The sequence below is a fragment of the Thamnophis elegans genome, chromosome 14 (assembly GCF_009769535.1).
Source record: "Thamnophis elegans isolate rThaEle1 chromosome 14, rThaEle1.pri, whole genome shotgun sequence".
NCBI classification, from domain to species: domain Eukaryota; kingdom Metazoa; phylum Chordata; class Lepidosauria; order Squamata; family Colubridae; genus Thamnophis; species Thamnophis elegans.
This window is the reverse complement of record NC_045554.1, coordinates 28,804,844-28,822,051: the sequence shown is the minus strand read 5'-3', so window position 1 is coordinate 28,822,051 and position 17,208 is coordinate 28,804,844. Positions and strand designations below refer to the sequence as shown.

The following is a 17,208-nucleotide window of genomic DNA, read 5'->3' as shown; positions in this document are numbered from 1 at the left end:
GTGAGACCAGGTTCTAAGTGAAACCATGATTATGTTATGATCTTCTTTCACCTTTATTTTCTTTATTTTCTGTGAAGGTCATAAATGTATGTGTGTGTGTGTGAGAGAGAGAGAGAGACATACCGAGAGAGAGAGAGATACAGAGAGATATACAGAGAGAGAGACAGACACAGAGAGAGAGAGATACAGAGAGATATACAGAGAGATATACAGAGAGAGAGAGAGACAGAGAAAGACAGAGAGGGACAGAGAGAGACAAAGACATACAGAGAGAGACAGAAGACATACAGAGAGAGAAAGAGAGACAGAGAGACATACAGAGAGAGAGAGACAGAGAAACAGAGAAACAGAGAGACATACAGAGAGAGAGAGAGACAGAGAGACAGAGAGACACAGAGACACAGAGAGAGACACAGAAAAAGAAAAACAGAGAGACATACAGAGAGAGAGAGAGAGAGAGAGAGAGAGAGAGACAGAGAGACAGAGAGACAGAGAGACAGAGAGAGAGACACAGAAAGAGAAAAACAGAGAGACATACAGAGAGAGAGAGACAGAGAGAGAGACAGAGACATACAGAGAGAGAGATACACACACAGAGAGAGACAGAGACATACAGAGAGAGAGAGAGACAGAGACAGAGAGAGACATACAGAGAGACAGAGAGAGACAGAGAGACAGACAGAGAAAGAGAGAGAGAGAGAGAGAGACAGAGACAGAGAGACAGACAGAGAGAGACAGACAGACAGACAGACAGATAAACAGACAGATAAACAGACAGAGACAGAAACAAATTCACCTGCTGAAAATGCCAAAAAGGCTTCTGGCTTCACAAACTCTCCCTCTTCATTCAGGAAGTTGGAGGGGTTGAACTCATTGGGGAACTTCCACTGGGATTCATCATGATGGGCAGACTGGATATTGACAAAAACCACAGTGTCCTGCAAAAGCCAAAACAAATAAGGTTATCTTGAAGAAAGCCTTTGTTTTCGGAAATGGCTCCGGATGAACTTCCAGACCCCATTGAGATGTGGTTGAAGGACAGCAGATGGAAGTGAGAAGTGAGATGGAAGGGAAAAGTTATGGATTAAACCAATGGGGGGTTCCTACCAGTTCATCTCGGTTCGGCCAAACCATTAGTGGCTTGGCGGACTTGGTTGCTGGAACAGGCAGCGCCCCAGGTAGGGGTGAATTCCAGCAGGTTTTAGAGAACCGGTAGCGGAAACTTTGAGTAGTTTGAAGAACCAGCAAATGCCACCTCTGGCTTGCTCCAGAGTGGGGTGGGAATGGAGATTTTGCAGTATCCTTCCCCTGCCATGCCCACCAAGCCACACCATGCCCAACAAGCCACACCCATAGAACCAGTAGTAAAAAACTTTGAATTTCACCACTGGACCCCGAACCAGTTCCCCGGTCTCTTCTGCCATCACCAGCATCTTTCTGCACATGTAAAGAACAGTTTCAGTCAACTGTGCATGTGTAAAACGCACTCTTGGCAAACTGGTTAGGACCCCACCACGGGATTAAGCAGAGTTGAACTCAGAATTATGAAAAAGAGGAGTGAGGGATCAAGGCAAGAGATCTGATCAAATACCGCATCATGAGCCATCACCCATTGTTCCTTACTAAGAATGGCTCAGATCTGACCCTTTCGCTGCAAGCACTTTAGAGCAGTGGTCCCCAACCTTTTTATCGCCGCGGACCAGTCAGCCTTTGATAATTTTACCGTGGCCCGCTGAGCGCGCGTAGGGGTGGGAGGGCGTTGTTCGCGACGACACATTGATTGTTTATATATCACGTGCGTACCAGCGCGGGGCTCTCTTCCCTGGAGCCTTTGCGCACGGCCCAGGAGCTTTTGCGCACGGCCCAGGAGCCTTTGCGCTGCAGCGATCATGTCCCCTGGCCGCTGCAGCGATCATGGCCTCCGGCCGCTGCAGCGATCATGGCCCCCGGCCGCTGCAGCGATCATGGCCCCCGGCCACTGCGCGGCCCGGTGCCAGGTACTCCACGGCCCGGCACCGGTCCGCGGACCGGGGGTTGGGGACCACTGCTTTAGAGAACCCCAAGAAACGATGCCAGTTTGCCAAAGCACACAACAACAAAAGTGATAAATAGGTCTATGGAATGTTCATAAAAAGGAGCTTCAAAAGAAAAAGAGAACAGGATTGAATCTCAGTTCTTGCTTCCTCTTGCTCTTGCAGAGATAACACATCTCTCAAGTCAGGGAGATATTCAGAATCGCTAATACTTCACTTCATGGGAAACAGTTAAAGACTTCTGGTTTGTTTTCTTTTGGTTTTTTACCTTGGGAATTTTATATCCAAAAAGTTGCGCATCTTTAATGGGGGCATGGGGAATTCCAAGAGGAACAACATTTGAAACGCGTTGGATTTCATGAATGACGGCGTTGGTGTAGGGCAACTTTTCCCTGTCTTCGTACTTCAAGATTGCCTTGCTTCCCACCACCGTGTCTATTTCCTTCCAGCATTTCTCTGAGGAACAAATAGCTTGGTCAGTCTCTGAAAAACATTTCACTGGCTCTGTGCAGACATACTTGATATACATCCCAACCAGGTGTCCACCAGATATAAGGAGAGTGCAATTACAAAATTCCCAGCCATGAATCTGACCTTTCAGGACCCTTCATCATTTTACATAAGTGAAGTGTTACTATCAGAGGTGGTATTCAGCCAGTTCTGACTGGTTCTGGAGAATCGGTAGAGGAAATTTTGAGGAGTTCGGGGAACCGGCAAATAGGCTGGCCATGTCCCTGCTGCCTCCCAACTGATCTTCTTTTGTTTGGATTTGGATTTTAGGATTTGGATTTTATACAATTTGTAGGCCGCCCTATTCCCCGAAGGGATTCAGGGAGGCTGAACAAAGCCAAGGGAGAGGAAATTACAAAAGTAAGGCAAAGACAAACAGACAATACAAACAATTTAAAAGCACTTAACAGGAGAAGAACGGAGCTGGAAAGCAGGTTAGTGTGGTGGGGAGGGATTGGGGATTTTGCAGTATCCTTCCCCTGTCACGCCCACCAAGCCACACCCACATAACCGGCCGTAAAAACATTTGAATCCTACCATTGTTACAGGTGAAGAACTCCGTTTCATAATTCTTTACCTTGGATCTCTGGAAAGGCCATCAAATACAGCAACCCCCACTGCAGTGTTCCTGACGTTGTCTCTGCTCCAGCCACAAGATGATCAGACAGTAAGATTTCTAGCTGTCCTTCTTCAAAGCTTGAACCAATCCTCTCTGGCTTTTGTCAGTTAAAACAAAGAATGATGTTAAAACAAACTAAGAGAAAGGCTCTCCAACTCACGTGTACTTTTTAACAGAGTTGACAAAATCCGTTTTAAAAAAACGGGGATTCATTCTGAGTAACATGACTAAAAAAGGAAAAGGAAACAAGGACAGGAGGAACAATCAATTCTCCTAGTGACAATCCACCAGAGGTGGCATTCTGCTGCTTCTGACCAGTTTGACCAAACCGGTAGCAGAAACCATGGGTGGCCATGCCCACCCACCCTGGCTCTACAGCACACCATTTAGGCCCATTTTTAAGGCAAAGTGCATGCGTGGAAGGTGGAATGCATGCACGCATGCTCACATTTGCAAACCGGTAGGGAAGGGAAGTTAACACTACCCTCTAACCCACCATGATAAAAAGAGTTCAGGGAAATTCCCATACAATTATACAATTGTAACAGTTATACAATTTTTGATGAACATCCTTTGAATGGTATGAGAGTAGGAATGTATTCCCAGAGGGAAAAAACTGCAGACTAAAGGAACCAGGAGCATCACTCAGGTGACCCTGAGGAGACAGATAATGTTCCAAGTGGCCTCAATGACCCTCTTAAAAGTTTGCAAATGACCAGCTGTTTGCAAGGAGTATAAATCCTTCCATTCCCCACCATCCAGTCACAGCTGAAGAAGCTTCTTGGATGAGAAGCAAAACGTCTTCAAAAGACAAACAAGAAAGTCCAGTTGTCTCCTGAAAAAAAGCACCTTTGGGACAACCATAACCTGGATGACTGAGAATCTCTACAGGCTTTCACAGGTATGTCTCAACATTTTAAAAAAAGTCCCTGTTTCAATGTTTTTGGTAACTTCTCAAGACCTGTAATGTCAGGAAAACAATTCCAAAATGACAGGGGAAGCAAATCACCACAAATTCAACTAAAAGAGACTGGGGGAATCTACCTTCTGCATTTCTTCTAAATACGCATCGGTGAAATCTCGCGGTTCTCCGGGAGTCATGGTCGCCTTGTGCTCTGCCACCTCCTTTTTAATAAAAACATCTACTTTCTTTCCGGTGGCGAGTATTGTCTGGTGGGGCAGGGGAAGGCTTCTCACCAAGGGCATCTCATTGTAAAGCTGCCAGCAAACAGAAAAAATGAACATTGATTAATTTTATTTTGATGGATATATTTTGAGCAGGAAAATGTTGTACAGAGTTTAGGTAAATATCTCTTATCCTCTGATGGGAGGTAAAATATCCCTATAGGGACACGGTGGCTCAGTGGCTAAGACACTGGGCTTGTCAATCAGAAAGGTCGGCAGTTTGGTGGTTCAAATCCTTAGCGCCGCGTAACCGAGTAAGTTCCCGTTACTTGTCCCAGCTTCTGTCAACCTAGCAGTTCGAAAGCACATAAAAAATGCAAGTAGGAAAATAGGATCCACCTTTGGTGGGAAGGTAACAGTGTTCCATGCGCCTTTGGGGTTTAGTCATGCCAGCCACCTGACCACGGAGATGTCTTCGGACAGCACTGGCTCTTTGGCTTTGAAACAGAGATGAGCACCGCCCCCTAGAGTCAGGAACGATTAGCACATATGTGCGAGGGGAACCTTTACCTTTATCTCAAAATATCCCAATAGGTTAGATTTCGGTACAGAAATATTGACTAATTTGATCACAACGGATCTTCTTAGTAGTATATGGAACAGGAAAAGAAATACCTTGCAATATCTCTCATTCCCAATTTGATCGGGAATCAAGTGGCCCAATAAGATTACATTTCAGTGCTGAAATTAGCCCTCATTCAATTGGGATAACTGCAAGTTGGGACCAAATTGCTTCACCCGCTTGTCCTTACACCCTGGTGAGATGCTGCTCTAATTGCAATAGAAAACCAATGCATTCCAGAACGAGTGAGATATGGACTTTTAGATTGCAATTCGTTGTGGATTAATTTCAAACCATCTTCAGGATCCTTGTGAAGCATACCAATCCCCAGCAATAGCAATAGCAATAGCAGTTAGACTTATATACCGCTTCATAGGGCTTTCAGCCCTCTCTAAGCGGTTTACAGAGTCAGCATATTGCCCCCACAACAATCCGGGTCCTCACTTTACCCACCTCGGAAGGATGGAAGGCTGAGTCAACCTTGAGCCGGTGAGATTTGAACCGCTGAACTGCAGATAACAGTCAGCTGAAGTGGCCTGCAGTACTGCACCCTAACCACTGTGCCACCTCGGCTCCTCTCTGGATTCTACCCCTGTGTTAATGCAGCCTAAAATTGCATTGGCTTTTCTGGGTGCTACCACACACTGTTGGCTCATATTTAAATGATTGTATACTAGGAACACTGAAGTGACAATTCCCAATGATCCCATCCAGTCCCAGGAGAGCATACTTATGTTTTCTGTAAACACTTGAATCAAATATGATGCCTCCTCCAGGATCTTTTCTTCCATTGATTTTTTGCCCATTCCAAAGTTTCTGAGGAGCATCAGTGAAAACCTTCTTTGCTCTTTCCATATTTCACCATATCTTAATGTCAGGATACCTGGAAAAAACATTGGACAATCATTCAAATGTCTACAGAGATTCTCGGTCATCCAAGTCATGATTGTCCCAGAGGTGCTTTTTCAAGAGGCAACTGGACATTCTGGTTTTTCTTTGAAGACTTTTCGCTTCTCATCCAAAAACCTTCTTCCGCTCTCACTGGATGGTGGGAAATGGAAGGATTTATATTCCCAAAAATGATCATCAGTCTGCAAGGAGCATAAATCCTTCCATTCCCCACCCTCCAGTCAGAGCTGAAGAAGCTTCTTGGATGAGAAGCGAAACGTCTTCAAAGAAAAACCAGAAAGTCCAGTTGCCTCCTGAAAAAGCACCTTTGGGACTACAACCATTCAAGTGATTTATCTTCTTATTTATATTTAAAGTAAAAGTTTCTTTTCTAATATGACTAATTTAGTAAATGAACAGAGATTACAATGGTTTTGCACTCACAGCAAAATTAATAAAAGATAACCATGCCAAGCAAAATACATTGAGTTGTTGTTTCTATGGTGTAAAAAGGAAGAATAAATTTTCACAGCTAAAAGCTCATATCTCTACATTATTATTATTGATTAATCTTTGGTGAGATTCACAGCCTTTGGGGCTGGTTGGTAGCTCAACAGCTCGAGTCCTATCCAAGGACCTGGGAACTGTTAAGGTAACGTTGGAGGATATAAGCTGTTCCAAGTAGGGTGTTTTTTTGTAGAATCAGAATGTTCAAGTCTGATAAATTTAAAATTTCCAAATAGCGAGGTAGCTCTTTAGTTATTGCTCCAAGGGCTCCAATTACAATCGGGACAACACACGATTTCTTTTTCCACAGTCACTCAACTTCAGTGTGCAAGTCCCGATACTTTGGCATCAGCAGCAACATACAAAAATTCATGGAAATTTCAATGAACTTCTGGAAATAGCAGTAGACTTAGCAGTAGACTTATATACCGCTTCATAGGGCTTTCAGCCCTCTCTAAGCGGTTTACAGAGAGTCAGCATATTGCCCCCAACAATCTGGGTCCTCATTTTACCCACCTCGGAAGGATGGAAGGCTGAGTCAACCCTGAGCCGGTGAGATTTGAACCGCTGAACTGCTGAACTGCTGATCTAGCAGTAGCCTGCAGTGCTGCATTTAACCACTGCGCCACCTTGGCTTGGAAAACGAAGCTTATAGCTAATGAGGAAGAACTGGATGAAGTTGAAATTAAACGAAGCATTTTCCAGGGCGATTCCCTTTCACCCCTACTTTTTATACTCTCAATGCTACCACTGATAATCATTTTGAAGAAGATGAACTGTGGATACGAACTTGCAAAGAAAGGACTGAAAATTTCACACTTGGTGCACATGGATGATTTGAAGCTGTTTGGTAAAACAAAACCTGAACTGAATTTATTAATTGAAATCACAAAAGAATTTAGCCAAGACATTGGTATGCAGTTTGGAATTGACAAATGTGCAACAATGGCAACCAAAGCAGGCAAGGTAATAGAAGATGATGGAATAGAACTTGAGAATGAAGAAATGATAAAGGCAGTAAAACCAGAAGAAGGCTAGAAGTACTTGGGGATTTTAGAAGCCTCTGACAATGCATAATAAAGTCAAGGAATTAACTTCAGCCAAGTACATTTGATGAATTCACAAGATATTAAAGTCCAAATTGAATGGAGGAAACATCATAAAAGCCATAAATACCTGGGCTATACCTGTGATTCGATATTCTGCAGGAATAATTGATTGGACCCAGATGGAGTTGGACAATTTGGACAGAAAAACAAGGAAGCTTATGACAGTGAATCATGCTTTGCACCCTAAAAGTGATGTTGACCGATTATATCTGCCAAGAGCAGAGGGTGATCGAGGACTCCTACAAGTAAAACAGACTGTGGAAGAAGAAAAACACAGCTTGAATGATTACATCCAGAAAAGTGAAGAACCAATGATTAAGGAAGTAAATAAAGGAGGCCTCTTAAAGAGAACTAAGTCAAAAGCTGAATATAAGAAAGAAGTAATTGAGAAGTGAGCTGAAAATTGGAAAAACAAAGCTATGCATAGCCAATACTTGAAAAGTATTGAAGGCAAAGCTGACCAAAAGCTAACGTGGAACTAGTTAAGATCAGGAGCAGAAAAAGAAAAAGAAACAGAAGGCTTTATTTTGGCAGCTCAAGAACAAGCCTTAGACACAAATTACATGAAAGCAAAAATTCAACATGTTACCACTAACAACAAATATCACCTCTGTAATGAGAAAGATGAGACAGTTGACCACTTGATCAGTGGATGCAGCAAAATTTCACAAACTGACTACCTACAATGCCATGACCGCGCTGCTAAGAAATTGTGCCAAAAGTTTGGATTTGAGTAGAGCAAAAACCACTGGGACCATCAGGTTGAGAAGGTTTTAGAGAATGAGAAAGTCAAGATCTTGTGGGACTTCATAATCCAGACTGACAGGCACTTGACCCACAACACACCTGACATAACAATAGTTGAAAAGAAAAAAGTATGGTTCATTGATATTGCAATACCTGGAGATGCACGAATTGAAGATAAACAGCAAGAAAAAAATCACAAAGTACCGGGACTTGCAAATTGAAGTTGAGTGATTGTGGAAAAAGAAATCGAGTGTTGTCCCGATTGTAATTGGAGCCCTTGGAGCAATACCTAAAGGTCTACCTTGCTATTTGGAAATTTTAAATTTATCAGACTTGAACATTCTGATTCTACAAAAAACCACCCTACTTGGAACAGCTTATATCCTCGAGGAGCCGAGGTGGCGCAGTGGTTAAATGCAGCACTGCAGGCTACTTCAGCTGACTGCAGTTCAGCAGTTCGGCTGTTCAAATCTCACCGGCTCAAGGTTGACTCAGCCTTCCATCCTTCCGAGGTGGGTAAAATGAGGACCCGGATTGTTGGGGGCAATATGCTGACTCTGTGAACCGCTTAGAGAGGGCTGAAAGCCCTATGAAGCGGTATATAAGTCTAACTATTGCTATTGCTCCGATGTTACCTTAACAGTTCCTAGGTCCTTGGTTAGGACTCGAACTTTTGAGCTACCAACCAGCCCCAAAGGCTATGAAACTCACCAAAGATTAACATAATAACAGCAATAACAGCAATAACAGCAATAACAGCAATAACAGCAATAACAGCAATAACAGCAATAACAGCAATAACAGCAATAACAACAACAATAACAACAATAACAACAATAACAACAATGATAATAAATGTTACAAAAGAAAGGAGAAGAGAGCTAGTTCCAATATTTCAAGAGATTCTTCTTTCTCTTGCTGGAAACTTTGATCAACGGTCCAGATTGCAGAAAATTAGCATACCAAGAATAAACATAGTAAGAGGCAGGGATTGGAAATTATATTCAATTACCTTTCTTACTAGTGATGGCATCCATTATAGGAAATGATGCTCTCCCAGCAAATTCTATGCCTTGTACCACGAGAACCTCCTTGGCTGAAGGAAACGCATAAGTCAAGACCAGAGGGGTCCTTCCAAGATAAAGACTGAAGATAGGACCATATTTTTTTCCTAGCTGAAATAAAGTAGCCAGAATTGTTAGCATAAAGGCATCGGGAAATTAGTGGGGACCAATCACTGCAATGTTTTAACATAATATGTCATCAAGGAGCTACCTGAGGAATCTATCTGAGCTCCATCCAACTCTGTCCCCCAAAGTATTCAGCCAATGTTCCTTTCTGTATACTGCACGAGTCAAAAAGAGGTCTGTGAAAATATCTACAGACCCTTCACATCCTGGACATAAATTATTTCAACTTCTATCCTCAAAATGACGCTATAGAGCACTGCACACCAGAACAACTAGACACAAGAACAGGTTTTTCCCGAATGCCACCACTCTGCTAAACAAATAATTCCCTTACCACTGTCAAATTACCTTCTAAGACTGTATTACTATTATTCTTCTCCACCTTGTGGAGACACCTTGTTTAGTTTGTCTCTTTGCTTCTAATATTTATAAACAATGAGTCTTATAACATTCTTGGTGGGAACTGATGTTGTAATATAGTTCCTTGTTTAGGTGTGTGTCCTCCATGGCACAGTTCATACTAGGGCTTGCAGAGTCACACTGAATCACACAGGAGAAAATTAGAATTCTGAGAATGAGCAAACCAGCAGTAATGCCTGCTGGAACCCACCTCTGAATGGAGCCACTAAAGAGAAGAGTGATTTTTATCCAGTCTGGCCAGAATGCAGAAGGTTGCTCTTGTGCAAGCATATTTCTTAGAAGAAGAGTTCAAAATGTGCTCTCTCGTGGTGCCACAGCAAGGAAGGAGCAACTGAGAAATTATAGCTCCACTGAGAATAGCTTTCTTCAGAGCCAGATTTAACATTCTTCCTTCAGCACTCCTCCAGGGCAGGTATAAGAGAACACCTATAGCCGAACGCGTTTGTATATGTGGTAAAGGAGAAGTGGAAGATAATTCACATGTACTATTACACTGTGAGCTATACAGAGCTTGTAGGTCTGCATATATTCTCCCCTTATTAGAGAGATTGCCAGGGAGGGCAGACAATTTTTATCTAGGCTTTCTCCTCCAGGACACTAACCCGGTTACCACGTATGCAGTGGCAAAGTTCTGTGCTGCTGCAATGTCCATAAGAAAAAAATTGGCTACAGTATAGTACCAGCTTGTACCAATTATCTGGACATACCTTTAACAATCTTTGGACCATAATGTTATTATCCACTTTTAATGTCAATACTTTTTAATTATATTTTAATGTTAGTATTTTTTTTTAATATAGTGTAAAAACAAATGTATATTGCTGGTCTTTGACCGTAATAAAGATCTTACTTACTAGCTCCACTGAGCACCACTCCCCAATTTTGATATTTCTCCTTCCTTTTCATGCTTCCAAAGCTGCCAGGGGCAGAATTGTCGAAAGAGTCTTGAGTGGTCCCAGAAGTGCTTTTTCAAAAGGCAATTGGACTGTCTTTTGTTGACACGGAATCTTTACTTTACTTTATTGTCATTGTACGTATATACACAGTTTACACATACAACGAAATTCACATAACACCCAGAGACCAGGACCAACACACATAACAATCCCCAAACATACTCCCCACCCACCAAAACAATTCCCCGCCCTTAAACCACCCAAGCATCCACACAACAGACCAAGTAGTGCTGTCCAACAGCTCACTGATGGTGGCTCTTTAGTTCATTGTTGACTGCAATGATAGCTCTGGGATAAAAGCTATTCAGGAGACGTGTAGTCTGAGTTTTAATTCTTCTGTATCTTCTGCCAGAAGGCAACAATCTAAAAAGATTGTAAGCAGGATGGGAAAAGTCTCTGCGAATGTTACGCAACTTCCTCAAACAGTGTGATGCGAAGATGTCATCCAGGGCTGGTAGCTGAAGCCCTGTGATGTTCTGAGCAGTTTTAACGCTTCTCTGTAGAGCTTTTTTTGTCCTCTGCAGAGCTGCTCCCATACCATATCTGGGGGAAGCCTGGAAGGTGTGTATGTACGGATGACACCATTATCTCTAGACACCTGGAGGGCTGTGGAAAGTCCCTAGGAAACACCCAATGTCCTGAGATGCCACAGACCACCCAGTGTCCCTAAAGAACCTCCCTGTGTATTAAGAACATCTTGACAACTTATCTACTGTGTGCCAGACTTTCTGGATGATTCCTGTATCTCTTATGTGCCAGCCTTGCTAGGTAGAGTTTAGGAAAAAAGCATAAGCAATAACACTTAGACGTATATACTGCTTCATGGGGTTTATAGCCCTCTCTAAGTGGTTTACAGAGTCAGCATACTGCCCTCAACAATCTGGGTCCTCATTTTACCCACCTCGGAAGGGTGGAAGGCTGAGTCAACCTTGAGCCTGCTGAGATTTGAACTGCCAAATTGCAGGCAGCCAGCAGGCAGCAGAATTAGCCTGCAATACTGCACTCTAACCACTGCGCCACCATGGCAGTGGTTAAGATAGATTATTAGATTAGATTTATTAGATTTAGATTCTTTAGATACAAGAATCTCTGTGTGTTCTGGGCTTCCTCTCTGTTAGAGGGGGCCCGTCTTTGCTCAGTTGAATAAACACGTATATTTAATGGTAATACCTGCTATTTTGTCTCTATTTTACCAAGCCTCACCTCAAATTCAGCACAACACTTTGTTTTTTTCTCGAAGACATTTTCCTTCTCATCCAAGAAGCTTCTTCAGTGCTGACTCTTCAGAAGTGAAGAAGTTTCTTGGATGAGAAATGAAATGTCTTCAAGGAGAAAGTTCACTTGCCTTTTGAAAAAGCACCTTTGGGACAACCATGACGTGGATGACTGTGAATCTCCATAGAGGCTCTTGAGTGGATTGCCAAAATCACAGAAGACAGGAGATAGAAGATATCATGGAACTATTAAGCACGATGTCCCCTGATGACCATTTGCAACATCCTGTTGTCTTCCCTATTGACTTTGCTTGTTGGAAGCCAGCAGTGAAAATTGCAAATGGTGATCATTTGAGTACAAAACACTATTATTCTAATTATGAATAATTATTGTTGCAATCACATGATTCCAGGGAAACTATAGTAGCCGCAACCTCAAGAAATGGTCATAAGTCCCTCCATTTAGGGTTAACCTAATTTTGAGTGGTCAATGAATGAAAGGTTGTTAACCAAGGATGCCCTGGAATATTATTTATCTACCTATACTTGATTCTTCTGTTTCATTTCATTTTTTAAGAAGTTTTTAATTTATTTTTCAATTTTAAAAATAATTCCTTAAGCAGTGTGCCGTCTGGGTACAAATATTTCTGTGCAACATCCTTCCATGGATTATAATACATTGGACAGTTAAACATTGTAAAGCTATTTATTTCCTACTTAACATATCTTTTAATAAAAATGCAATAATAACATTAAACATTTTATTTCTTTACAGCTTTTCATAATTTAAAGAATAAAACTGGGAGGGCGGGAAATATAGAATGGCTTTACTTTGTATTCAGCTGAATTATAAATTACTGATTGATGTAGATAAACAAAAGCCTTCTCGAATAGCAACAACACGTAGAGTTATATACCCCTTCATAATGTTTTATAGCACACTCTGGGCAATTTACACTATCAGACTATTGCCCCCAACAATCTGAGTCCTCATTTTACTGACCTTGGAAGGAAAGCTGAGTCACCCTTGAGCCGGCCAGGATCGAACTGCTGGCAGTGGGCAGAGTTTGCCTGCAATACTGCATTCTAACCACCAGCACCAAAAGGGCTTTTGAACTTTCTAAACCAGCAGCCCTCAACCTCTTGGGCACCAGGGACTGGTTCGGCGGAGGGAGGTTTTTCCCATAGACGGGAGGGGGTATGGTTTTGTGTGCTGCCATTTATCCCACAGATGGGACTCTGCTTGTTTGTGCAACGAGGTTTCCTTAGGCTGCAGACTGGTGCCAGCCCATGAAACAGGAGTTGTGGACAGGGGTGGGATTCAGTCAGTTCGGACCGGTTGAGGCGAACTGGATGCTAATTTTATATCTGGTTCTCCAAAGTCGTAGTTGCAAGGACTGGCTGGCAGTGCTCTGCCCACCCCACCCTGCCCATCCCAGGAGTCTAACCCATTCATCATGCCAGGTAAGTGCAGGGCCGTGCAGAGCAGTGGTGGGTTTCAAAAATTGTTCGAACCTACTCTGTGGGTGTGGCCTCCTTTGTGGGAGTGGCTTGCCGCCCATGTGACCGGATGGGAGTGGCTTGCCGCCCATGTGACCGGATGGGAGTGGCTTGCCACCCATGTGACCGGATATGAAGATGCCGACGACACTTGTCAGAACCACCTTAAATTACCTCACACACAGCACTGGCATGCATAAGAATATGATGTAAACTTGTTTTTTAAAAGGCATTTTTGGTTTGTGTTAAAACAACTTCAACACACGCAATGTTCTGATTGCACCACAAACGCAATAGTCATCCTTACCTTTCACAGAGGCACTGAGTTTTATAAATATGAGCATGATAGTGTAGAATAATCATATCCAAGGACCAGTGGTGGGTTTCAAAAAATTTTGGAACCTCTTCTGTAAGTGTGGCCTGCTTTCCGGGTCCACTGGTGGAACCTCTTCTAACCGGTTCAGTAGATTTGATGAACCGGTTCTACCGAATAGGTGCGAACTGGTAGGAACCCACCTCTGGTGCAGAGGCTGTGGGAGGGCAAAAACCGGACCTCCTGAAAGTTCCAGAAGTCCAGAAATAGGCCTTTGGAGGGCCTCCAGAGGCAGGAGGAGGCCATTTTCACCCTCCCGGAGGCTCAAAAAAAGCTTCCGGAGTCTGGGTAGGATAAAAATGCACCCCCTGCCCACCATGGTGCAGGAGGCCGAGTAGGCCACACCCACCATGGCCATGCCCGCTCAGCAATCAGGCAGAGAACCAGTTGCTAAAATGTTTGAATCCCACCCCTAGTTGGGAACCCGTGTTCTAGACTATCAAATTTCTCCAGTAGGTTTTGGAAAGCGAGTGTTTCGTTTGAAAACTGTTTTGAAGGTGAACCTAATTCCCCTTAAAGAGCTGGTGAATGTTTCAAAAGTTTGATCCACTTTAGGCATTAGGATTCCTCCGCCTCAAATGGCCGTGATTTTCTCATCGCCAAAACACTCTTAAAACTTTTATTCCAAATCTGGTGGCCAGCAAAATAATTGGCTCTCGTGTGGAAAAATGAATAGACACACCCTATTCCCTTTCAGTTCTTTCTGCAGTGGCAAAAAAAAAATGTTAACACGAGAGCGGATTAAAAGCCTTACCTGATCCAACTTCTTGAGAGGCTCCCTCTGAATGAAATAAAGCAGATTCCCAAGCAGGGGCAGCCTCCATGGCTCAGGGGGGAAACCTTTGGGGCATTGGCTCTTCCAGAACCAGAGGAATAGGAGAGAAAGAACGATCAGCCATCCGAAAACAGACATGCCGAAAACGCAGATTTATTCTGTGCTCCTCCGTGGCTGTGTCTCTGGTGAATCAGCCAAAGATTAAATCTTTCAAAGTAAACTTTGATCAGAAGCCAGATTTCACAACTTTTGCACCTTTGGCAAGCAGAAAATTGAAAGCAATTTTCCTCAGGAAAAGGAATGTCAAAGTACAGTATTAGATTCCCCCCCCCCACCCCTAAAATGTCATAAAACATTTCCTTTTATGAATCTGGAGAATGCACCAGAATTAACCAAACAAAAAGTGGGGAAAAAACAACCAAACAAACGAAGGCATCTCTGGCCTGGAGCATGCCTCTAATGAGGCTGCAATGTCCTTCCCCTACCAACACCGACCCCAGAAAACCAATCACCCCGAAGTGCACAATCTGGTCACACAAATAAGTTTTCTTTTTTAAAAAAGTGGACATTTGACCCAGGACGATCTATATATCACATTTGGGATGATTTGAGATAGACAAGATGCTGTGGAAAATTTTCCACGAGGGACATTATAATAAACAGCTTGTTAACAGAGAGTTTTGAAACAAGCAAGGTGGCTATGATATTTAACTTTACATTTTAGTATGTATGGCAAAAGACATTGTCAGGACAGTTACACTGTGTCCAATGTTTTATTGTGCGTTTAATTTAAAAAAAAACCCTTTTGTTAAAAAAAGAAAAAAGAAAACCTCCAGTGTTGGAGCATTCACAACTTCTGGAGGAAAGCCGTTCCATTGAATACAGAATAAAAGACTTGGAAGGGAACTTGAAGGTCTTCTAGTCCAACCCTCTGGTCAGGCAAGACACCCTATACCATTTCAAACAAATGGTTGTCCAGTCACTTTTTGAAAGCCTCCAATGATAGAATACCCAAAGTTCTGGATGCAAGCCATTCCATTGAATACATAATAAAAGACTTGGAAGGTAACTTGAAGGTCTTCTAGTCCAACCCTCTGCTCAGGCAAGAGACCCTATACCCAAACTTCTGGAGACAAGCCATTACGTTAGCTGATTGATCTCACCGTTAGGGATTTTCTCCTTAGTTCAATCAAATCCAAAGACATTCAAATCAAATCCAAAGACCTTATTCTGGCATTATCACATCAAGAGCCAAAGGCCATGGTTCAATCATGCTGGGTTGTCACATCCCCCAAAGATCTGGGAGACATGCTTCCAGGAACTATACAGGGTCACCGCTGTGAAAAGTGGGTGCTGTAGTCAAACTATAGCAAAGCTGCCCATGTGGCCAGAAAGTCAAACATATTTTGCATTTGCTAGAGATTCGAACTGCCGAACTGCTGATCTTTTTGATCGACAAGCTCAACGTTCTAGGCAATAAAATAATAAAAAAATAAAACAAATAAAATAATAAATAAAACAAAACAAGCAAAACAAGCAAAACAAGCAAAACAAACAAAACAAACAAAACAAACAAAACAAACAAAACAAACAAAACAAACAAAACAAACAAAACAAACAAAACAAACAAAACAAACAAAACAAACAAAACAAGCAAAACAAACAAAACAAACAAAACAAACAAAACAAACAAAACAAATAAAACAAACAAAACAAACAAAACAAATAAAACAAATAAAACAAATAAAACAAATAAAACAAATAATACAAACAAAACAAACAAAACAAATAAAATAAATAAAACAAACAAACAAAACAAACAAAACAAACAAAACAAACAAAACAAACAAAACAAACAAAACAAACAAATAAAACAAATAAAACAAATAAAACAAATAAAACAAATAAAACAAATAAAACAAATAAAACAAATAAAACAAACAAAACAAACAAAACAAACAAAACAAATAAAACAAATATATAATAAAATAAGTAAGTAAATAAAGTAAATAAAGTAAATAAAATATATAATAAAATAATAAAATAGTAAAATAGTAAAATAGTAAAATAGTAAAATAGTAAAATAGTAAAATAGTAAAATAGTAAAATAGTAAAATAGTAAAATAGTAAAATAGTAAAATAGTAAAATAGTAAAATAGTAAAATAGTAAAATAGTAAAATAGTAAAATAGTAAAATAGTAAAATAGTAAAATAGTAAAATAAATAATAAAATAATAAAATAAATAAAATATAAATAATAAAACAAAGTAGCATATTTGAAATCCCAGTGGTGTCTGTTTCTTGATTTGGCCTCGCTTGTCTGGTTGGAATGGTTGACTGGCAAAGACCAAGGCAAGTTGCCTCCCCCTCCCCTGAAGCCAAGAGTTCCTTTGTCATTCTAGCTCTACAGCTCCCTCCACTCTGTAAGGAACCAGATTCTCCTGCTAGGAAGAGTCATTTGATAAAGAAGCTATGGGCTCTGCTCTTCTCCATTCTTCCTTTGAGCAACCTTGAAGAAAAAGAAGAGAGACAACGAAAATGGATTTCATCTCCCTCATAAAGAAGACTAGTCATCCATTAGAAAATGTGGCATAAGATAGCCCTTTATTCATGCATTTCA

At 41.6% G+C, this 17,208-nt stretch overlaps 1 protein-coding gene across 1 annotated transcript in view; it reads right to left on the bottom strand.

The window, feature by feature from the left end:
• Positions 1-14,767, bottom strand: part of LOC116517913 (cytochrome P450 2J1-like) — a 16,406-nt gene extending 1,639 nt beyond the window's left edge. Inside the window, exons 1-7 of the mRNA XM_032231098.1 lie at positions 14,568-14,767; positions 9,173-9,335; positions 5,640-5,792; positions 4,207-4,406; positions 3,121-3,259; positions 2,302-2,489; positions 797-938 (exon numbers count right to left, since the gene is read on the bottom strand). Of these exons, the coding sequence (XP_032086989.1) occupies positions 797-938; positions 2,302-2,489; positions 3,121-3,259; positions 4,207-4,406; positions 5,640-5,792; positions 9,173-9,335; positions 14,568-14,726 (1,144 nt within the window). The 5' untranslated portion in view covers positions 14,727-14,767. The remainder of the gene's footprint in view (positions 1-796; positions 939-2,301; positions 2,490-3,120; positions 3,260-4,206; positions 4,407-5,639; positions 5,793-9,172; positions 9,336-14,567) is intronic.
• Between the last annotated feature and the right edge of the window lie 2,441 nt (positions 14,768-17,208).